General features: G+C 46.1%; 1 protein-coding gene and 1 long non-coding RNA gene across 2 annotated transcripts in view; one reads left to right on the forward strand and one right to left on the reverse strand.

The window, feature by feature from the left end:
* Window positions 1-6,351: 6,351 nt before the first annotated feature.
* LOC138843838 (uncharacterized) overlaps window positions 6,352-24,321 on the reverse strand; it is a 51,501-nt gene continuing 33,531 nt past the window's right edge. Inside the window, exons 3-5 of the long non-coding RNA XR_011378888.1 lie at window positions 7,873-7,918; window positions 6,957-7,029; window positions 6,352-6,764 (exon numbers count right to left, since the gene is read on the reverse strand). This is a non-coding gene — a long non-coding RNA (uncharacterized LOC138843838). The remainder of the gene's footprint in view (window positions 6,765-6,956; window positions 7,030-7,872; window positions 7,919-24,321) is intronic.
* Window positions 21,010-21,410, forward strand: LOC100354742 (centromere protein X). The gene has a single exon (XM_002722543.2). It carries the CDS (start codon window positions 21,171-21,173, stop codon window positions 21,408-21,410), a length of 240 nt encoding a protein of 79 aa, XP_002722589.1. The 5' UTR covers window positions 21,010-21,170.

A 24,321-nucleotide genomic window follows, 5' to 3' on the forward strand; every position in this document is an offset into this window, starting at 1 on the left:
CTTAGTATACCTTAAGTAAGTATTTCAACAGTTTGCTCCCACACAGAAACATAAAGTGAAAAATAATAGATGATTTTTTTAAAATGATGATGAAATCAGATCAGACCTATTGTCATGTTTAATCCCAGTGAGAGTCAAGTTGGGAATTGAAAATTTCTTTCTTTTTTTTTTTTTTTTTTTTACAAAAGATCAGTTTAGTGTACATTAAGTAAAGATTTCAGTCGTTTGCACCCCCATAGAAACACAAAGTGAAATATACTGTTTGAGTACTCGTTATAGCATTAAGCCTCAGTGTACAGCACGTTAAGGACCGAGATCCTACATGAGGAGTAAGTGCACAGTGACTCCTGTTGTTGACTTTACCAATTGACACTCCTGTTTATGGCATCAGTAATCTCCCTATGCACCAGTTATGAGTTTCCAATGCACTCACTCTTTTAACATAAATTCAGCTGTTATTCTTGAACTTGACCCTTGCTTCTACTTTGAATTCTTATTTCACACAGGGGCAAGAATGTGCAATACAGCAACCAGGGAATGTATTCCAACAACAGCATCTGCATTTGACTTTGTTTTCTAACAGCAAGCCCAGAGCTGGGTCAGAGCAGAGAGAAGCTGTGACCTAGTGCTCAGGCCTGGCCTCTGTCAGTGGGGTTCACTCTTCATGTGAAGAGCTCCCCGCTGAGCCCCTCTACCTCACCAGGCAATATTCATTCGTCTGAAGCAAACTCCAGAGCAAGGCAGAGATTCCTGGAAAGCGTCGAGTCTAATGCTGAGGTTGCCAACCTTTTGATCAGCTTTTACTTAGATTTGACATCAGATGATGAAGATCATTAATAATAAAATAAGTACTGGACTTGCAAAAGAGAAAATTACCTCCGTTTCTCAGAAATGATTTCAGAAGTCTCTCCTGAAAAACTGGAGAGGTAGAAGGAGTGCCCAAAATAAGCCCAAGTGGGCCTTTGCAAGATGAGACCAACACAACCACCTCACTTAAAAGTGTCTGCTCCTGCCAAAGGCCCCTTCTCAATCCTGAAGAATTTTTTCTTAAGATTTATTTTATTTATTGAAAGAGTTACAGAGAGGGAGAGATCTTTTTTATATAAAGATTTATCTATCTGAAAGTCAGAGTTACACAAAGAGGAGAGGCAGAGAGAGAGAAAGGTTTTCCATCTGATGGTTCACTCCCCAGTTGGCCACAACAGCTGGAGCTGAGCCAACCCAGGAGCCAGGAGCCAGGAACTTCCTCCAGGTCTCCCACATGGGTGCAGGGGCACAAGGACTTGGGCCATCTTCTACTGCTTTTCCAGGCCATAGCAGAGAGCTGGACTGGAAGTGAAGCAACCAGGTCCTGAACCAGTGCCCACATGGAATGCCAGCGCTTCAAGCCAGGGCGTTAACCTGCTGTGCCACAGCGCTGCCCCCCCCCCACTTTTTTAAGATTTATTTATGAATTTTTTAAAAGAGTTATGTGAACAGCAGAGCTATAGAAAGAGAGGGAGAGATACAGAGATCTTTCATCTGCTGGTTCACACCCCAAATGGCTGCAACAGCCAGGACTGGACCAGGAACCAGAAACTCCATCCGGGTCTCCCAAACGAGTGGCAGGAGCCCAGGTACTTGGGCCATCATCCCTTGCCTCTCCAGGCAAATAGCAGGAAGCTAGATGGGAAGCAAAGTAGCCAGGACTTGAACCAGTGCTCCAATATGGGATAACAGCATTGCATGTGATTTCTTTTCTTTCTTTCTTTCTTTTTTTTTTTTTTTAAGATTTATTTATCCATTTGAAATGGCAGAGTTACAGAGAGGCAGAAGCAAAGAGGGAGAGAGGTCTCTATCTGCTGGTTCACTCCCCAGTAGTCACAACAGCCCAAGCCTCACCATTGCGAAGTAAGGAGCCAGAAGCTTCTTCCAGGTCTCCCATGCAGGTGCAGGGGCCCAAGCACTTGGGCCATCTTCCACTGCTTTCCCAGGCCATAGCAGAGAGCTGGACCAGAACTGGAGCAGCCAAGATGTGAACTGGTGCCCATATGGATGCCAGCATTGCAGGCAGTGGTCTTACCGGCTACACCACAGCACGGGCCTCGCACGTGGCTTCTTAACCCACAAAAGTACCACATCCAACTCCCCTAAGCCAATTTCTTGCTATTTCAAATTCTTCCAGGAGATGGCAGCAATAGCCTTAAAATATGCAGCCCTGAGGAAAACAAATTTGTCTAGTGATGAGGGTAAACTGAGGTACAGACACTTCAGGCAGGAGGTGCTAGAAATTATATAAAGATATGATTGTGTTCCATTTGTACATTTCACTTCACTTAACTACCTAGGGCTTTACAGCGGTCTGTATGTAACCAGCTAGCCTTTAGCACAGGTTATCCTTGATTCCTGAACACGCGGCTGCTGTGATGCAACACCACCTCCTCATGCCTGACTACCCAGGATTTCTCAAGCGAAGACAGAAAAATCCTAAGAGGCAGATTCGTTATACCTGAGGAATTGAAACCAGGTGTTATATGTACACCTGAAACCACCTATCCTCCTCTCCTTTCTTCATCCTGGGGATAAACAAGGAGGGGAAACAATGCCCGTTCTCCTAGACCTGTGAAACATGGCCCAGGCTGATAGTGTGTTTTTGTAACTATCCTGTTTGGGAAAACTAACCAAGCACATGAGACTCCAGGATCCCCACTGTGACTACCCCCAAGTCCCGACTCAAGCTCTGGAACTTGATTTTCTTCATTCTGTTTGGCAGAGTTTGGCAGAATATTGGGAGAAGTTTTTTGGAGTTTGTTTGTTTGTTTGTTTGTTTTGACAGCCAGAGTTAGAGAGAGACAGAGAGAAAGGTCTTCCTTTTCCGTTGGTTTCACCCCCCAGATGGTCACTATGGCCAGCACACTGCGCCAATCTGAAGCCAGGAGCCAAGTGCTTCCTCCTGGTCTCCCATGTGGGTGCAGGGCCCAAGCACTTGGGCCATCCTCCACCACTTTCCCAGGCCACAGCAAAGAGCTGGACTGGAAGAGGAGCAACCAGGACAGAATCTGGGACTAGAACCCGGGGTGCCAGCACCGCAGGTGGAGGATTAGCCAAGTGAGCTACGGCGCCAGCCTGGAGAAGTTTTTTAATCTAAGGATACAGATTTGCTCAGCCTGCTTTAGCCACTGAGGAGTCAAAGTTTCTAATTTTTTAAAATTTATATTTGCATTTACTTATTTGAGAGATAGAGAAAGCAGGAGAGAGAAAAAGCACGCTCCCGTCCACTGGTTCACTTCCCAAATCCTCACAAATTCCAGGTCTGAGGCAGGTCAATGCCAGGAGCCAGAATCTCAATCTGGATCTCCTACATTGGTGGCAGGGACTCAACTACTTGAGCTATTACCTGCTGCCTCCCAGAGCGTGCATTCACAAGAGGCTGGAATCAGAAGCAGAGGCTAGAATCAAATCCAGGCACTCCAATTACGGGATGTGGGCATCCCAAGCGATGTCTTAACCACCAGATCAAACATTCACTCAAAGTCGATGTTTCAGTGCAGAAAGAACACTCAGCTAGAAGTCAAGAGACATTGGTTGGAATCCTGGTTCCTTCAAAGAGGAAGCCAGGTGGTCTCTAGGTAGTCATCAAACTTCTCTGTGCCCCAGTCTCGTTTTCTGAGGACAGTGACACCAGCACCTACCACCTACCAGCACCTACCAGAAGAGATCATGTGACAGCCCACTGAAAACTTTAAATCACTGAATAGTTCAGGCTGATAGAAGGCAAGATGGTATAATAAAAGGGGACTTCAAAAGCTCATGGAAGAGGCTGTCGCTGTGGGAAAAGCCGCTGCCTGCAGTGCCGGCATCCCATATGGGCACCGGTTCTAGTCCTCGCTGCTCCACTTCCGATGCAGCTCTCTGCTGTAGCCTGGGAAAGCAGTAGCACCCACATAGAGACCCAGAGGAAGTTCCTGGCTCCTGGCTTTAGATCAGCGCAACTCTGTCATTTGGGGAGTGAACTATCAGATGGAAGATCTCTCTTTCTCTCTCTCTCTTTCTTTCTGCTTCTTCTTCTCTCTCTGTATAACTCTGATTTTCAAATAAATAAATAAATCTTTTTTTAAAAAGATCATGGAAAATGGAATTAAAAGAGATGTTTATTCTGGTGCAAAAAGAAAACTGAAATCTATACATAATTGTTTCATAATATGCATTTTCTAGAAAATGTCTGAAGATCTCTCATATATTTAAAGACAATTAAGAAGATAGATTCTTATTTCACCCCAAAAGTCTGTAATCTCGCTTTTTCTCAAAGGAATCTAAGCTTTGACTCTTCCAGGTAAAAGCCAGAGGTGCCCAAGTCTGCATTCACTCTGGCCTGTCTTGCCCTCTCCATGCTGGGTCCACATTTTGGGCCAATAAACAGCATCCATGACTGCCTCCTCAAACACATCCCATGCAGCTGGAGCCTCTCAGTCCAGGAACGTGTGTGGCAAAGCCCTGCATACAGCAGGAGCACACTCTGTGTGGAACTTTGGCCAGAAGCAAGCCAAAGAAGTAAGCACTGGCCAGATGGAGTGGATGGTCAAAGGGAGGGCCTCCCTTTGCTCCAGACTTTGGTCAGTTAAATGGCATTTTTATGGCTATTATTAGAAAGCCTATACTTGAAATTCAGGGGAGAACTCAGTGTTTCCTGACTGCTTCTCTCCATGTAGACACAGCAGAACTCTGCTTCCGTAGCTAAGAAGTAACTGTCATAATCATAGTCCTAAGGAGTTCTTTGCAGAAATAGTAACAGTGGGTCATCTTATATGGTACAGTGTCAAGTGTGTGCTAAGTACTCTCCTGAGTGCTTTCCTGTTAACTCAGTTCAATTCCCAACAGCTCTATGACAAAGGTCCTAGTTTCATCCTTATTTTGTAAAAGAAGAAGCCAAGGTACAGAGAGGTGAAGTAGCTTGCTCAAGGTCACACAACCTGTGCACAACAAGGAAGGAGTTAAACCCAGGCACTTGGGCTCCAGAGTCTGCCTTTATAACGAGTACATAACACAGACTATAATTTGACTTGTATTATCTGAACTTGACAGTACACCTGTGAACAGGGTGCCATTATTGTTACTATTGGCATTATCCTTATTTATAGAATAAAGCTTATTTATAGAATAAAGCTCAGAAATTCTGCCCAAGTGCCCAAGTTTGAAACATGTGGTTTCCATGGCAAAGCTGGGACAATAACTGGAAGTTTTACATGAGATCCCCTGTTCAGGAGCCATTCTTCAAAGTGCTATCAATAGCTCCCCTTCATTTATCTTGTAGGCCAGATGGGGAGACCTTTCTCACCCATTCCAGGAGTCAGAAGGTCCACTCAGAGAGGGCTAAACAAATCTTCATGATGCCAGACCGTAATGGATGCCCACTGGGGATGATTCATTTCTGTGTTTGTTGTGCAAGGGGTAAAGCTGCTCTCCCCTCCCTAGAGTCTTTCCTGACCCCACCTAACTGAAGCTAATCTCTCTTTCTTTCAAACTCCCAACTGTGCTTGGGTTTTTTTATGCCTCGCTTGTGGGTCCTTCCAATTTCCATCTTTTCTTACAGTTATTTGTGTTGTGTTCCTATTCAGCTGTGCCCTTTTGAGGACTCGGATGAGCAGTTAATCATTTTAGGACCACTATACTGTCTAGCACGGTGTAAAGCAACGGCCAAGCAATGTTCCCGACTCGCCCACCTGCTGAGCTGTTCTGAGTCAGTCTTGATGTTAAGGCACCCTTGCTGATGAGCATTGTGTAAAAAAATTGAGATTGGAAGCTGAGAAGACATGTGACTTGCCCTTGGAAAAAGAGAGACACTTACAGGTGTCCTCAGATACTGAGAGCTCCAGCCTGCCTTCTCGCCCATGTGTAATTTGCAATGTCCTTTCTAAAGTTTTCTTTCTTATTTCCTAGGAAATAATCTAATAAACTCAGTCATCCTGAGTCATAGAATTTTAGAATTGGGAGGAGTCTTATCATACTATGGTCAAGGAAAATGAGACATCAGAGTAAGAATGACATCAGAAGGAACACTAAAAAAAAAGTCAGTAGAGTAAGGAAAGAGGTGTCTGAGCATATTTTGTAACCAATGACACTTAAGTTAATTTTGAAAGTAAAGGCTAGTCAGCCAAACTCCAGTCTACTTGGTTTGATGAAGACTTCCTTTTCTGCAAATCAATATGCTCAGGAAAAATTACCTTTCCTGAGACTCACACAGCACAACTCTCAGAAGTGGCAACCACATCGAGGCTGTGTGAATGGTGGCCCTGGAGTCGTGTGGTTTTACAACTCGCGTAGGCCGGTTGGATCAGGCCCTATTTGTCCTTGCTCCACAGTAACACATGCTTCTTTTTTAAATGTTTATTTATTTATTTTTCATCTACTTGAAAGGCAAGAAACAGAGAGAAAGAGAGATAGAAATCTCCAGGTGGTTCACTTCCCACATGGAATCAGGAATAGCGCCAGGTCTTCCATCTGGGTGGCAGGGCCTAAGAACTCCAGCCATCTCATGTTGCCTCCCAGAACACATTAGCAATAAGCTGTGCTAGAAGTGGAGGAGCTGGGACTCAAATAGGCACTCTGAAATTGGATAGACATCCCAAGCTGTCCCATAACACAGCCTTTGACGCTGAAGTTCAAATACCATCAGGACTTTCTGGAGACAGTCTCTGTTGGTGGTGGTGCCAGCAGCAAAGAGCCTGTCCATTCCCCAAGCCTTGCCTCTTGTCGTCATTTGGGATGGGCTGCATGTGCAGACCTGCCTGTGGGAATTGTTTGGGAAGATTATCATTAATGATAAGGCATCCTGCCACCGTCTTTGCCATTTTTTGTGTTGCTCAGAAGTATGTTTATCCTTTGTACATCTGGGTCTGAAACGCAGTGGGATAGTAGAAGTCTATTACAGTAAGCTCACCTCACCCTTCCCCTAATCCCTCAGGACAAAAGGTGGTTACCTGGGTCGCATGAATGAGTGGGCGAGTTCACAGTCCTCTTCTCTGACAGCCAGAGTCTGAGGGATCAGAAAGACTAGAGGTGGAAAAACAGGAATCACATGTTACAAACAAGAAAACCTTGTGCACAGAGCCTGTGATTGGCAACACCATATGACTTCAGTATACAAAACACAGATGAAAAAGTAGCCCCTCATCCCTTTCCAGAGCCACTGTAGACCCCATGTTGCCCTCTGACTTCTCCTCACAGGCATGTATCATCATGATTTTCACAAACTGCTTCTTATTTATTCCAGAATCCCATTTCCCATATCTAAGAAACATTCCATGGAGTTAAAGTCCCACAAATTTTCCCAATGTTTTACAACTTAAGATCTGATTACTCAGCATCTGCAGTCTTTTTTGCTTTTGTTAAAATGATACATTCTCGGCAGGCGCCGTAGCTCAATAGGCTAATCCTCTACCTGCAGCGCCGGTACACCAGGTTCTAGTCCCAGTCGGGACACCAGGTTCTGTCCCGGTTGCCCCTCTTCCAGACCAGCTCCATGCTGTGGCCCAAGAGTGCAGTGGAGGATGGCCCAAGTCCTTGAGCCTTGCACCCGCATGGGAGACCAGGAGAAGCACCTGGCTCCTGCCTTCGGACAGTGCGCTGGCCGCAGCAGCCATTGGAGGATGAACCAACGGTAAAAGGAAGAACTTTCTCTCTGTCTCTCTTTCTCTCACTGTCCACTCTGCCTGTCAAAAAAAAAAATACATTTTCAAAGGAAAAATAATATAAAGACAAAAAAAGTACTAAAAAAAGGAATCATCTGAAGTCCCACCATCCATAAAGGGTGACTTTTCACATGTTGATGAATGTCCTTCATAGCATGTATGTGTTATCAGATACGACTGTGCGGCCCTGTCACTTCTCACTCACAGTGTGCAGCAGGAATCTTGTTTATTCTTTTGTTATTAGCCACAACCTAAACAAAAAACAAACAAAAATCTTACTGTTGGTATTACCCACTACTTGCCTAAACAAGAAATAAAAATCCTACTGTTATTAACAGTTCACATGTTCACAGTTCTTTGTAGCCAAAAAAGCAACTTTACAGCTCTGTCCCCGTCTAATTCCACAGCTGGCAAAACTCTGGGACCTCGTTGTGCCTTTAATTCTAATCCCCCAAAAGCAAAGCATGGTACTTAACAATGGAAAAAGCACATTTACACTTTTTATTTGATCATCACAGAGTGAGATGATCAGGACTGAGATATATACTAGTAACTGCAATGATAACAGTAAAAATAGTCATCACTACTTGTATTGAGAAATTCCTGTATGCCAGGCTCTGTGTTAGAGCCATGACATGCGCTGTATCACTCAATCTTCATGACTGTCAGCTTAAAGGTAATATTACAGATCTGTCTCTCTTGGAGCTCCCCTCTTGGCTGCTGCCGCAGGAGGTTTCTGGCTTAAATAAATCTTTGAGAGAGAGAGAGAGAGAGAATATTACTGAGGCATACAGTTTAAGTAATCTGATCAAATTTCCGGGGCTGATCCAGGTGGAATTCTAACCACTTTAAAGCCCCTTCATTAACTACTGCATTATGCTGCCTCTTATCACAACTAATCTTTGTGAAGCGCTTTACAAAGCACTCTAATATGCATTGTTAGCTCCATTTTATAGAAGAGGAAATCAAGGCAAGAGAGATTCAGTGATTTGTCTCAAGTCTCAGAGTCAAGATTTAAGTCCATTTTGATTCTACCTCTGTTGCTGTTTTCACTACACTGCATCAGTCTCGTTTCTCTAACTAAAGGTGCTGGGCACCAAAAACACTTCTTTCAAGTCCACAGGAAGAGGGGTTCTCATTAGGTTCTTTCAAAAATCCTCCTGCTGTAGTGAAATCTCTGTTCCTTCTTCAGCAGGAACCAAGGCCAGCCCCTTCCATGGAGCCTGAGATCTTTGTCATATCATGCACGAGGTGAGAAGGTGCAGTTTGTGAAGCTCTAAATCATCCCTCTCTTGCACTTTTGGCACAGAGAAAGTTGGTCTGTCTCGTTTCTATTCTTTCAGAGCTTAATTATTCTTGAGGATACGAAACTAGAGATGATGAAACAGAATAGAATGGGGTGCAGGAAAACCATTTAAACAGAGTGGGTGGAAGGTATACACAAGGAATTAAATATCATCTTTTGACATATAGGCAGAGTTGGTTTAAGGAGGCAATTAAGTAATCAAAATTGGTATCTTCCCCTTTAAAGATAATAATTTTTATTTATAAACTACACCTTGCTGGAATGAGCTCAAAGCACTTAATGTGTGCTTGCTAATTACCCCACCCAACAAACAATGTGCCAGGTAGGAAAAGAGAGATATAATTATTCCCATTTTACAGGTTGGGAAGCTGAGCCTTGGAAGAGTGGTGCCTTGCCCAAAACCAGCTCTCACAGATCTGAAAATAGAAGGCAAGCCTTCCTAATAGCACCCTCCAGCTCACTGTGTACAGCTTCCTATTTTCAGATGCTCTCCTGAGAAAGGACAGCTCACTTATGGCCAGAAAAAAGCAGCTGGGAACTACAGCTCCCAGCAGACAGTGAGAGAATACTAAGCTGCGCCTCAAGTGCCCATTCCAGATTCCCAAATATGGAGAAGGACTGGGTTTTGGAAAAGGAACAGAATGCCTTACCCTTGAGAGAGAGACACACACAGAGGGAGGGAGAGGATGAGGTAAGTTCGGGATATTTAACTCTATCACCAGAACGTCCACCCACGTCTTTGAAATGTAGCAGCCAAAGTCACAATCTTTTCATAAATCTTTCTAGAATATCTCACTCTTTTAAGTCCAGCACTTAGTTCAGCAGACCCAGGTAAAAGCAGTCGGGCAGTTGCAATTCCAGGAAGTCAGAGACCCTGTGTCTGAATCTGAGCAGGCTAGAATGCGATGGTGGCCATGCTGGGAAAGGAATCCCCGTGAAGAGCTGCTCTGTGGCAGGAGCAGCACACATTCCAGAGGCGGGGGCTGTGGCCAGCCCAACCAAGGGACCAGCAGTTCTGCAAGCACAAGGGTTGCTCTTCTCCTGCCTGGAGCTGCTGAGCCCTCCTGGTGGGAAAGGCATGCAAGGACTCGTTCCACCAATTCTGTCTTTATTGTTGTCCACAAGCATTGCTTACAGCACCTGCTGAAAGCACTGGGCTAGATGCTGAGGGAGAGGCAAACCGCAAGACTGGATCTTACCTTCAGGAGGCTTCCCACTGGGGGAGAGGATGCAAAAGGAAAGATGGTGCATCGCAAGGGAAAGCAGGCACTGTTTTTACTTTTTATTCAATATTCACCTACTGATCACCCACCATGTGCCAGACACTGCTCTAAGCCACTTGGAACACAACAATGAACGCACCAAAAGGAAAAGCTTCTGCCTTTATAGATTTTGTTTTCTGGTAGCCCCTGATGTCTGGGGGAGAACAACAGAGGTCGGAACCAGCCAGTCCAGAGCCTTGAGATGGTGTGTGGTGGGTGTGAGAGCAGGAGGCCAATGCAGAAGAAGGAGGGTGAGTGTGTGTAAGGATTGTGGTGGCAAGTCAGTGAGCTAGGCAAGGGTCAAGTCACACGGGGCCTTATAAGGACAAGAAGAATGAATGTCATCCCAGTTGTGAGGGGAAGCCCTTGTTTCCTGGCAGTGGTCTGATGCAATCTGTGCAGTCTGAGGGGAGCAGTATAGAGGAGAGGTATCCAGCAGCTGGGATGGGCAAGGAAAGCTTCTCCACAGAATGTGGTGGACCTGGCAGCGTTTCTCTGCTCAGATAAAGATTCTGCTGTAGAGAGAGGGTACTCAGGTCCAAGGAACTCTAAAAGCAAGTGTGGAGTCGGGATGGTGTGTGGCACACTCAGACCATCAATCTGCCCCAGATATGGCCAAGTCGGGGAGTAGGAGATGGGGGGGGGGGGAGTTGGACAGAGTAGATTGGGATGATTATGAAGGCCTCTGTGTTAGAAGGCCCTGAATCTCAGATAGTGGGGAAACTTGGATACACAGAGGTATGGTTCACAGATGTCAACATGCAGTCTGAGAACCTGCTCTCCACCAAGAGGCCAACATTTTCACCTAAGGGATTTATTTCTTTGAAGGCTGTTGAGCCCCACAATGAAACCAAGACAACTGAGTTGCACAACTCCATAGAGCACCATTTACTCTGTATTGTGTGTGAAAGTCATGGCTCAGTGCATGACACAAACCATCAGGCAAATCATGCTCACTGGAGTTATGTAATAGCAGGGGGACAAATTAACATTTTGGAGGATGAAGTACAAAATTTATGACACATAGTATTTTAGTAGCTCCCCTAGCCCCTGGGATCAAAGCTAATCTGGCTGTGGAATAAGAAGAGGAATCAGGATGAGAACAACGGAGTGGGAGAGAACTGGAAGGCAGAATGGAAAGAAGGATTAAAGAAGAGGGAAGAGAAGAAGCATTTAGTTTAGGTCACCTTTTTCCTAGAACAACATGAGAGGGAAGTGTAGGATTGGAGAAAGGTAGAAACGGAGAAAAGGATTGTTCAGGTAGCTCAGTTTCAAGTGGCTTTCGTGGAATTCTCCTTGCCTCTGATGAATCTCACGCAATGTGGTACATACCATGGTACTGCTGATCTGTGGAACTCAGAATGGTGGCAAGATGCCAGGGCTACAGTTTTAGGGTCTAATGAAGACACTGTCACTGAGAAAGAGAGGTAACTTGAAACCACCCAGCTACTTGACATGCAAGGTAAGCTATCAATCCATTTTAAGCACCTCACCAAAGGATCTCATCCTAACTGTTCTCTTTCTATCTGAATTTGGACAAACCTTGGTTCTGCCCCAATAGGCCAAAGCAGAATGTAAATACAAAGCAATTGCTAGTTGCTGATATGATTTCTTCTCCCAAGCCCCATAGTCAAACAGAGAAGGACTCTGAGCATAGAGAGCAGCAGAATTTTGGGCATGCAACATGCTTCCAGGGAAGGGCAGGGATGGTACGCCTGGGATGGGTACCTTCTCCATCCAGTTGGAATCATGTTAAAATTATCAACAGGAAGAGCCGGCGCCGCGGCTCACTAGGCTAATCCTCCGCCTAGCGGCGCCGGCACACCGGGTTCTAGTCCCGGTCGGGGCGCCGGATTCTGTCCCAGTTGCCCCTCTTCCAGGCCAGCCCTCTGCTGTGGCCAGGGAGTGCAGTGGAGGATGGCCCAAGTGCTTGGGCCCTGCACCCCATGGGAGACCAGGAAAAGCACCTGGCTCCTGGCTCCTGCCATTGGATCAGCGCGGTGCGCCGGCCGCGGCGGCCATTGGAGGGTGAACCAACGGCAAAAGGAAGACCTTTCTCTCTGTCTCTCCCTCTCACTGTCCACTCTGCCTGTCAAAAAAAAAAAAAAAATTATCAACAGGAAGTAACAATAAAAGATTCCCTAGCACTGTCACACTAAAGCTCCACATTCCCACAGATTATAGACTCAACAGATTCAAAAGTGGACAATGGTATTTATCAATCAGCACCCAATGTTTTCACTCCTGCCTCTCACTTTATCGTCCCAGAGTCACTGCATTTTGGAACAGTATTGCCCTTTACTGCCCATACCAAGTGCAACTGGCATACAGCTGCAGACACAACTGTCACACCCCATCCCACACTACAGATGCCCATTTTTAAAAGAATCAGTGAAGAAATTCCTGGCTTCAGTATGGTAGCCTCAGTGAGTGTAGAAAGAATCCTAGGTCCTCTGAACTGATCAGGAATTACCATCAAGGTGGCTGAGAACTTCTACCCACCTGACTTCTACTCACCTCCATCTCTGCCTCTGCCTTCATTGCTATGACTTGCGGTTTAGCTCTGAGCCTGACTTCCAAGACATGAAGAAATTTTGACCCAGGGTGAAGCTGCTGACTGCCCATCAGTGGGAACAAGCTCATTCCTCTACTAGAAGCAGCTAGCCCACCTGCTTCAGCACCCATCCCTTCCTTCACAGCCTTCTTCTTTCTTTTTTTCAGTTTGTAAACATTTTTAGTTGCATTGATTGATTGTTTTTCATATGTGAAATCAGCTGTGCATTCCCAAGTTGCTTTTTAAAATATTTATGTATTTATTTAATATTTAAGAGGAAGAGACAGAAAGATGGAGGGAGCTCGCAACTACTGGTTCACTCTCAAAAAGCCCACAGGGCTGGGCTGGTCTGAACCAGGAGGTAAGGAACTCCACCCAGGAGAAGGATTAAAGAAGAGGTAATGGACTAAGCATTTAGTTTAGGTCATCTTCTTGCCTAACAAAGCACGAGAGGGAAGTGCAGGATTGGGGACAAGGGAGGGTGAAAAGGATTGTTCAGGTAGCTGAGTTGCAAGTGGCTTTAGTGGAATTCTCCTTGCTTGTGATGACTCTCATACAACATGGTGCATACTGTGGTATTGTTGGCCTGTGGAACTCAGAATGGTGGCAAGGTCCCAAGGCTACAGTTAGAGTGTCTAATGAAGATATTGTCCCTGAGAAAGTTAACTTGGAATCACCCAGTTACTGGACATAGGTATCAGGACCTCAGTTACTTTTTAAAAAATGATGTATTTTATTTATTTGAATGGCAGAGTTATACAGAGAGAGAGAGGGAGAGAAACAGAGAGGTCTTCCATCTACTGGTTCACTCCCCAAATAGCCGCAATGGCCCCAGTTGGACCAGGCTAAGACAGGGACCAAGAGTTTCTTCCAGGTCTTCCCCATGGGTACAGGGGCCTAAACACTTGGGCTGTCCTCCACTGCTTTCCCAGACACATTAGCAGGGAGCTGGAGTGGAAGTGAAGCAGCTGGGACTTGAACTGGCACCCTTATGAGATGCTTATACTGCAGGCAGCAGCTTTACCTGTTAATTTTTTTTCCACAGTGCTGGCCCCAGGAACTTAGTTACTTGAGGAATTATCGCTGTGTCCCAGGATCTACCTTAGCAGGAAGCTGGAATTGGGAACCTGAGGTGGAAATTGAACCCAGGCACTCCACTGAGCAAGTCACCTGTCCCCTGCCCCCACCCCAGTGCTGTCTCTCACTGTCATTCCCACAGCTCCAGTCCTGAAGCCTTCTCTGCCTGGCCCTCTCTGCTATCTCCAATCTAGGACTTTCAGTCAGTTATTCTGCCTTCATGGAAGACTGCTTGCTATCTGGACTGGCTGACTCTTTTTTTACCCTCCAGAGTTCAATGCAGGTTATCTTCTGTGAAGATAACCCTGAATCACTCTTCCTCTCTGGTGGGTTAAATGCTCCCTTATTTGAATTCTCACAGAGCCCTGCACTTCCCTATATTGTAGGCTACTCCCCATCTATTTACTTCCAAAAACCCCCACTAACCTTTTAACTCCTTCAGAGTTCAGCTGTGCATTTATTTCCATATGTCCAACTCCTAACACAGGGAGACTACATAAATATTTGTTGAATAAATAACCAGAATCCCCCATCTAATGACTAACCACGTCCTCACCAACACAGTAAATAACAGTAAAATAAAAGCTGGCAGGAATATCAGTTTTCCAGGCCAATCATCTGTCTTGGTAGCTTCCCCACCCTCACTCTGAAGCCCTCCTTCTGCTTCCCCCCAAGCCCACCCAGTCCTCACCCAGACCTTTCGCTCCATGTGCTCTGGGCCTTCCCTTAGGTAGTTGTTGGCTAAGAGAACACTAGTGTCTTCCTGGATTAGCAGAAAGAGAGCACAGTGTGTCCTTGGACACAGCTTCCTTTTTCCACTCCTCTCCCTAAATCAGGAGCATGTTGGCTGCTAGCATCCTTTCCAAATCATGCTAATTCGGCTTCTGCCCCCATCCACCCAGCTGCCACCTGGACTGAGGAGTGAACACAAAACCTCAGAGATGGTATAAAGGTGAGAAGATAATTCAGTTGGAAAAACAAGATTTATGCCAGCAAAATACAGAGGTTGAGGCGATCAGTATTTTTGCTGGGAATGCTGACAGGAGACTTGATGGGACTTTGTCAGCCTAGTGAGCTGTTACAATTTGGGGAAATATGGTTGGAAGCAAAATGAATTGAGAGGTTGTCTGCTTGGAGTCAGAGCTGTGAGATCTCTGGAAGCCCTTCCTGCCCTGGGATTCTATGCTGAGGTCAGATGACCTTTCTGGGACCCGAGTTCCACTGGAGCTATTTTGATCTGCAGTAAAATAGTTTAGAGTTAGGGGAGGATGGGGAAGCACTGCTCCTAAAGGAAGCAATTCACTAGGTCAGGATGCCCTGAGGCAACACTGAGAGCCAGACAATGGTCCTCAGTGTCCAGGATGCCCGCATTAGGTGGGGATCTCAGCAGAGAAGGGGGCAGGGCTGGGACCCTCAGATAAAGCCACAGAAGCTTCCCATCTCCCATTTCTAACCCCTTCTCCTATTCACTGCAAGAGGCCTATGGACCACACTAAATCTTTAATGGTTGTCACTTTTGCCATTTGACTGAAGCTCAGACAGATCAGGACACTTGTCTGAGGTTCCTAGCTAGTAAATGTGACATCAGTGCTACTACACCTGTCACTCCATCTCCCCCAGCTCCCCTCAGAGGGAATCATCCAGTAAGTTGGCTGGAGCAGGAGAGGTGCAGCCTAGCCTACATTTGTGCCTCCCCAGAATTGGAATAAAAAGGAGCACTGAGTTCTCAGTGTCCATCAGATACATGCACAAGGCATACAGCACCATCTCTGAAGACCACCGTACATAAAGGTGTCCTTTTTCCTAGCCTGGGCAGTTCCTCCCAGAAAGTGAAAACAGGAAGGGCTGTGCAGAAGAAGCAGGGCTAGATAGAGAGCCTGAACAGGAAATGTGTCCTGGAATAGTGGAGAGAGCTCTAGATGGGGTCAGAACATCTGGGTTCTTTTTCTAGTTAGTGCAGAACAGAAAAAGAAGGAAGGGGGAGCAGAGTAGAGGTATTAGGATAAGTGAATGCCCCCTCTTACCTCTGCATTTTATAAATGCAATCATTGGTATAAAGGAACATTAAATATAAAGTACCCCATGTACTGTTTTCTAAAAATCCTCAAATTCTTGTGTAGCTGAACCTCTAGCTCAAAATGTTTGATAGATTTTCTCTCCAAAAACTGGTTGAAGGAATTGCTATAGAACCCCAAAACTGGGTCTTCTTATCTGACATACAGCAAGCCGATCACTGACACTAGGCTGATGGGGAAAGGTAGATGTTTATTTCAAAGTACAGACAAGGACTCGGGCAGCTAACACTCAATTCTCGGACTCTCCAAGGAAGTAAATGCAATGGACCTTCTTTAAAAAAGATTTATTTTCTTACCTACTTACTTGAAAGGCAGAACAACAAAGAAAGAGGGAGAGACAGAAAAGAGATCTTCTGTCCTCTGGTTCACTTCCCAAATGGGTGCAAGAGCTAGGTCTGGACCAGAATAAAGCCAGCACACAGGAACTCCACCTTGGTCTCCCATGAGAGTGGCAGGGGCCCAAGAACTTCGGCCATCTTCTGCTGCCTTCACAGGATCCCGAGAAGGAAGCTGGATTGGAAGCAGAGCAGTCAGGTCACAAATCAGCACTCTCAGATGAGATGATGGTGTCACAAGCAGTAGCTTAACCTGCTGCACCACAACACCAGCCCCAGGGCAGTGTGGGATCATCTCATATGTGGAACTCTGGTTCATCCACAGTGCACAGGCCTTCCTTTGGTTGGTCAGTGGTAGGGGCCAGCATGCTGCCTTTGGAATGGCGAAGATGAGCACCAGTCTATCTAGATCTAAGGAAAGATTGGGTATTAGTTTCTTTGTTTGGGGCCTAAGAGTTCCTGCAAAAGCTCTCAGAACACAGTCTAGCATTGAGATATTAACTAGGTTAACTATAGGGGCATTTCAAGTCTTTATGATTCGGGGTCTCTAACCCTTGTATCACTCCCTTAGTTTAATGAGTTCATCTTTACAGGAAGAGATATTGGAGCCCCATAAATTAAACATCAAAGATATTGGGGTAAGGGACTAAACTTCATTCCCAAGGTATAATTTTTGGTGTTCAAATGGCTCAGCCTAAGCATTGAGGCATCCTAGGATTCTCTGATTCCCATTGATCAAATCACTCAGCTTCATCAGGATCTTGACAAGGGATTCTAAGTTGTGGTGCAGCAGGATAAGCAATGGTTCACAACACTGGCACCCCATATTGGAGTGCCAGCTGGAGTCCTGGCTGTTCCACTTCTGATACAGCTTCCTGCTAATGCACCTGGGAATGCATTGGAAAATGATCCAAGTCCTTGGACTCCTGTCAGTCATGTGGGAGACCAGGATGGAGTTTCTGCCTCCTGGCTTTGGCATGGCCAGACCTGGGTGTTGCAGTCATTTCGGGAGTAAACCACCAGATGGGAGATCTGTCTGTCTCTGCCTCTCTCTCTTTTTATCTATCTCTGTCACTTTGCCTTTCAAATAATAAATAAATCTTCTTCTTAAAAATGTGTGGTTCAAATTAAAAAAAAAAAATCTCAACATGATCAGTCTCTGCCCAGCTATCTGCTCCTGAACCCTAGGCTCCTGACATGAACAACCTCAACACCAGTGTCCTGAACAAGTCACTGGATCTCTGCAAACTCCAAGTCCTTTGCAAACTCCACATTCTAATCACTGGATCTTTGCAAACTCCAAGTCCTTGAATTAGAATACCTGATACAGGGGCTGGCGCTGTGGCGCAGCTGGTTAAAGTCCTGGCCTGAAGCGCCAGCATCCCTTATGGGAGCCAGTTCTAGTCCCAGCTGCTCCACTTCTGATCCAGCTCTCTGCTATGGCCTGGGATAGCAGTGGAAGATGGTCCCTGTACCCATGTGGGAGACTCAGAAGAAGCTCCTGGATCCTGGCTTCAGATCGGCGCATCTCCAGCTATTGCGGCCATCTGGGGAGTGAACCAGCAGATGGAAGACCTCTCTCTCTGTCTCTACTTCTCTCTGCAACTCTGTCTTTCAAATGAATAAAATAAATATTTAAAAAAAAAAAGAATACCTGGTATGGCTCTCTCTAACCCATGTCTCAGGTCAACACTCAAAACACAAAGACCATCTTATTTGCATCAGATCTTCAACTGAGTGGTTGATGAATTCATCCACTTCCCTTGCTTTCCATTGTCACTCCTGCTTGTTTTTTCATTGCTATTGAAATGGGGATCATTTTGACCTCATCCTGTGTGATGCCTCAGAGATTTGCTAATTAATGATGGTGACACTTTGTGTGAATGTGTAACAGAGATGGCTGGTAGTGTAATGACCCAAAGAGACAAAGGAGAACACTTTGACCTTGGCAGACCATTGGGGTGACCAGTTGCCCCAGTTCTTGTCCATTGCACACTCAGTGAGAGGCCTGTCCTTGATTTTCATTGTTTCTAGCCCAGCTCTCTTCTTTTGGCAGGACACATCCCCTGGCACCTGGCCTGGAGGCTGAGTCCCACCCCACTGTCTCACTCTGGAGGATTCAGGACAGCTGCAACATTTGGGTCCACTGCAAGGTCAGGTGGCCACCAGTTGCTTGTTGCCAAGGTTCTCATCAAATTCTTCCTTTTCCGAGGTTCCCATCAAACTCATATAGTGAGAGGCAGAAATATGATGAAGGGTGCTTCCCTTGCTTTTTCCCTAAAATGGGAAAATGGAGTGCAATGGTCACTGGCAGTGAAAAAAAAATCCAAGCAAATGACCCCATGCCAGCAGGAGATCAACGGGCAAAATCATCACATCTATGAATGATCCTCTTTAACCTGAAATAAATTGATCGTTTGGGCCTTGACCTACTTGACTGTGTTGAAGTTGCAGGCTGTTCAAAAAGACAAATGCACAAAGCTGTGTCTTTGCCTCTCTGACTTCATTGAAGGCCTTGGCACCCCTCACACCAAGTCTCACTGTCATCCTGGATAACTTCAATGTCCAAACAGACTAATTACTTACAAGCCAAGAATTACACCCCTTTGGTGTGTTATGAAACTGTTTGAGAAGATTGTGACTGCCTTTTTTTTGGTTAAGAAACATATATAACTTATTAGTGTATTTCTCATACAAGAAAAGTATATACAAATTACATTTATATTAAATGAAAGCATATATTAACCATATAATTTTAATAGCATTTAATATATACATATATGATAGGTGATGATGTAAACTACATTTCTTATCGTGGAAAATAACCTAAAGTTTAGACAAAATAGAAGTATATGTGATGAAATACATTTTTTAAAGATTTATTTATTTATTTGAAAGTCAGAGTTACACAGAGACAGAGGAAGAAAGAGAGAGAGAGAGAGGTCTTCCACCCACTGGTTCACTCCCCAATTGGCCGCAACAGCTGGTGCTGCACCTATCCGAAGGCAGGAGCCAGGAGCTTCTTCTGGGTCTGCCATGTGGCTACAGGGGCCCAAGGACTTGGGCCATCTTCTACTGCTTTCCCAGGCCATAGCAGAGAGCTGGATTGGCAGTGGAGCAGCTGGGACTTGAACCAGTGTCCATATGGGATGCCGGCACTGCAGACAGTGGCTTTTACTCGCTACACCACAGCACCGGCCCCTTATGACAGTTTTTTGTTTCTGTTTTTGTTTTTGTTTTTGTTTTTACAGGCAATTAGACAGTGAGAGAGAGAGACAGATAGAAAGGTCTTCCTTCCATTGGTTCACCCCCCAAATAGCTGCTATGGCCGGCGCGCTGCGCCGATACAAAGCCAGGAGCCAGGTGCTTCCTCCTGGTCTCCCACACAGGTACAGGGGCCCAAGCACTTGGGCCATCCTCCACTGCCTTCCTGGGCCACAGCAGAGAGCTGTACTGGAAGAGGAGCAACTGGGACTAGAACCCGGTGCCCATATGGGATGCCAGCACCGCAGGTGGAGGATTAACCAAGTGAGCCACAGCATTGGCCCTGACAGTTATTTTCAAAAGCCACAGGAGAGACTACCAGACCCTTGGCCTCACTTAAAGTGGTCTTTGTCTCCACTCAGATCCAGCTACTGTTTCAGGCCCACACCCCTGCTTCTGCCACCAGCAGGAAGCATTTTAACTCCTACAGCCTGATCTCAGGTGTTTCCAGCGTTCTCTCTCTTCCTATCCCCACAGCACCAGCATATCTACCTCACTGCTCACACCATAATTTTTTACAAATATTTATTTATTTATTTATTTATTTGTTTGTTTGAAAGGCAGGGTTATAGAAGAGAGGGAGATACAAACAGAGAGAGAGACATAGATCTTCCATCGGATGGTTCACTCTCAAATGGCTTCAAAAACCAGGGTTGGGCCAGGCCAAATTCAGAGCCAGGAACTGCATCTTGGTCTCCCACAAGATAGAATGCCCCAGTATATTACCAGGGAGCTGGACTAGAAGGAGAGCCACAAAACTCAAACTGGCACTCTGATATGGGATGCCAGCATCACTATGCTACCACACCAGTCCTGACTAGGATAAGTACTGATAACTGCTTTTTGCAGAGGGAAAGCCAACCAAAGCCTGAAGCTGTGACTTCAGGCATGGGAGAAGGCCCCTTGTCCATATAATCACAACTTCTGGATTTTCCAGAATTGTCTTAACTTTATTTTTTTTAAGATTTATTTATATATTTGAAAGAGTTAAACAGAGAGAGAAGAGGCAGAGAGAAAGAGGTCTTCCTTCCGCTGGTTCACTCCCCAGTTGGCTGCAACAGCTGGAGCTGCACTGATCCGAAGCCGGGAGCCAAGAGCTTCTTCTGGGTCCCCCACGCGGGTGCAGGGGCCCAAGGACTTGGGCCATCTTCTACTGCTTTCCCAGGTCATAGCAGAGAGCTGGACCAGAAGTGGAGCAGCCAGGTCTTGAACTGGCACCCATGTGGGATGCTGGCGCTACAGACCAGGGCATTAACCCACTGCGCCACAGCACTGGCCCCAACTTTATTTATTTATTTTTTTAAGATTTATTTATTTATTGAAAGGCAGAGCTAGAGAGAGAGAGAGAGAGAGAGAGGGGTCTGGCCAGAGCTGTGCCTATCCGAAGCCAGGAGCCAGGAGCTTCTTCCAGGTTCCCCACGCGGGTGCAGTGGCCCAAGTCCTTGGGCCATCTTCTACTGCTTTCACAGCAGAGAGCTGGATCAGAAGAGGAGCAGCCGGGACTAGAACTGATGTCCATATGGGGTGCCAGCTCTGCAGACCAGGGCTTTAACCCACTGCGCCACAGCACCAGCCCCAGTGTCTTAACTTCAAAAACTCTATTCTGGGGAGGACTCATGGAGCAAAGGCCATGGAGGGATCTGGCACTGGCTTCCGGAAGGAGCTGGTGAGCAAACTGCTGCACCTGCACTTCAAGAACGACAAGACCAAAGTCAGCGGTGATGTGCTGCAGCTCACGGCAGAGTTGCTAAGGATTTTCACCATGGAGGCACCAGTCCACAGGGTCTGGCAGGCCCAGGCAGAGGATGCGGTCCAGGTGGGTGTGGAGCAGCTGGAGAAGGTGCTGCCTCAGCTGCTCCTGGACTTCTAGACATGGCCATCCCAGGAAGCCCGTGCATAGCTCTGGTCTCAGAGGGTCTGGAACAGTCAAACTAGCACATGCACCCCATCCCGAGCTTCCTCCAGCCACAGAAGGGGCAGAATCACTGCCACCTGTCCCCTCCTGCACCCCTGGCCCTGGTACTGACTGCCGAGCACAGGAGGAGGTGTTGGCCCACAGGGGACAGCGCCAGGGTCCTATGGTCCCAGGAGGCAGGTGCTGGAGGAAAGGCCAGCCCCCTTGCCCTCACTGCCCTCAGCAGCGACTGCAGCCCGTGTGGTTGAGTGCAGGGCCCCTGGCAGTGCTGTGTCCTCCCACTTGACATCGAAGCTGCAGAGTGACCTTTTAGCCATTTGACGTTCCCCTCAGAACACGCTTTCCTGAGCCACACATTTGTTCTCACAAAGCAACATCAATAAATCAGAACTATCCCGGGGGGGGGGGGGGACAAAAACAAAAACAAAAACAAAACTCTATTCTGGTTTGTCCTAAACCTATCATAGTGCCAACAATTCCTTTTCCAAACCACACCTAGGAGTAAGCCTCTTACATCTAAAATCAATAATAATAATAAAAATATCTGTTGGCAGATAATGTGTCTGTATCTTCTGTTTAAAAAGATGTGGTCAATGAATCCAAGTTTTTCAAAAAAGTGATAACCCTTCAGCTTGCTCTAATCTACAGTTCCGTAACTAGAACTTCATTCCTTTTTATCTTAAGATGTGGTCAGACCAGTAAGAGAGCAAATATCCCATAAGAAATCATATTTCAATGTTTCCAGACATCTGTGGGAATCTACTGTAGGTTTTCACTGAAAGCAGAGTTTTAATCAAGACAAGAAAAGGCAAGAGCATAAGCCAGCTGCCTAACAAAGGTCTAGGATGGTGTTTCTCAACTGTTATTATCACTCCTTTAGAAAGTGTTCTGGTTTTTCTGAGAGGCAGAGAGATTGAAAAAGAGACGGCTCCCATCTGCTTGTTCACTCTCAGTATGTCTGCCACAGCTGGAGCTGAGCAAGGCTGAACTGGGGGACTGGGAACACAACCCAGGTCTCCCATGGGTGTCGGAGACCCAACTTCTTGAACCATCACTGCTGCCTCTCAGGGTCTTCATTATTTGGAAGCTGGCATTGGGAGCCAGAGCCAAGTACTGAAGCCAAGCATTCCAATGTGGGATGCAGGTGGGGCCAAATGTCTTCCCCAGGAAATTCTAATACCACAAATACAGTGTTTGTCTTTTGTGTGCTATATGTGTATCAGTGCTTTCTACATTAAAAAGAATATGAGTTTTTTCAGTCCTCCAAGAATCAATCCCCCTGCTTTGGGAAGGGGCAATATATCCCTTCTCCTCCATTGAGAATGCAGTTGAGAAACCATGGTCCAGAGGGAAAATAATTCTAAGAAAGTGAGAGACACAAGACAAACTCCCTGCATGGCACCACCTTGCCTGTACAGCCTCTTCCTGCTACTTGGACAGCCAGTGCCAGGCTGCAGGAGTGGAGTCAAGCCAAGCCAAGCATATTCTTTCCTCACTTTGCATTGCCCATTCCACTGGCACTGCCAGTGTCTAAGTTAATGGGTCCCCAAGAAAGATCCCTGACCAAGCCATATATACTAGCAGGACCATTCAGATGACCCAGAAGGTAATAATCTAAAGGTTTGTGGGACGATCTGAACTTTTCTTTTTTTTTTTTAAAGACTTATTTATTTACTCAAAAGAGTTACACAGAGAAGGACAGAGAGGGAAGGAGGGAGAGAGAGAGAGAGAGAGGTCTTCCATCCACTGGTTCACTCCCCAATTGGCTGTAATGGCCGGAACTGCACCGATTAGAAGCCAGGAGCCAGAAGCTTCTTCTGGGCTTCTGGGTCTCCCATGCAGGTGCAGGGGTCCAAGGACTTGGGCCATCTACTGCTTTCTCAGGCCACAGCAGAGAGCTGCATCAGAAGTGGAGCAACTGGGAGTTGAACCTGCGTCCATATGGGATGCCAGCACTTCAGGCAGTGGCTTTACCCACTACACCACAGTGCCAGCCCCGATCTGCACTTTTCACCTGTGACGATGGAGGGAGCGCCTGGCAGCAGGAAGCACATGACTGGCAAAAAGAGAAAAGGAAAACTAGTTCCACACTCCCCTGGAAGGCCACAAGACACAAAGTACTTGGCTGGAGCCAACGCTAGTTTTTTCATAATACTGGTAACTGCCTTGGTAACTGGAAATTACAAACTGCTTGATTTTACAAGAACCCCCACAGATGAAAACTAAGAGAAGGAAAACAGAGAAATTGGAAATCCTATGCAGCTGAGAACCACAGATAACAAGCTGTCCCCCACAAATGCAAATCTAGATGAAGGAAAGATAAACAAGGTAACGCCAGCTAGGGTTGTCCAAGGAAACAAGAAAGAGTCCTATAAATATAACCAGAAAAAAAATATTTATTTTAGCTGATGAGATCACCACACATGGCTCATGATAGGGATCTTTTGTTGCTCCCTTAATTGAAGCTTGGAAGAGTGCAAAAATGAGAGCAGAAATTAGACCTACTGGCCCACAAGGTTCCAATAAGCTACTCCATGTTTAATTAAATGCAGCTGAAGTCATTACCACTTGATATCAGCAATCTAGATTGTGGCCTATGTTTTCATTGACATGCTGCCCCCTCCCTGCCTCAGTATCAAACTGGTTAGTGGTTTCCCACACTGAGAAACAGAGCAAGAGAGGCCAATGGCCAAGAACTGGACACAGGCCTGGCAGGAGGGAGAAAGGCTGAACAGACTCCCAAGATCTGCTTCCCAGCGACTTCTTGTCTCTGAAAGATATTCACCACACAGGATGGGAGCTGAGGAAAGCTGGAAACCTCCACCAATACTGAGTGCCTGCTATGTGCCAGTAGAGTTCTGGCCAC

Source organism: Oryctolagus cuniculus, chromosome 9 (assembly GCF_051225735.1).
Source record: "Oryctolagus cuniculus isolate XC-2025 breed Fujian yellow rabbit chromosome 9, ASM5122573v1, whole genome shotgun sequence".
Classification (NCBI taxonomy): Eukaryota; Metazoa; Chordata; class Mammalia; order Lagomorpha; family Leporidae; genus Oryctolagus; species Oryctolagus cuniculus.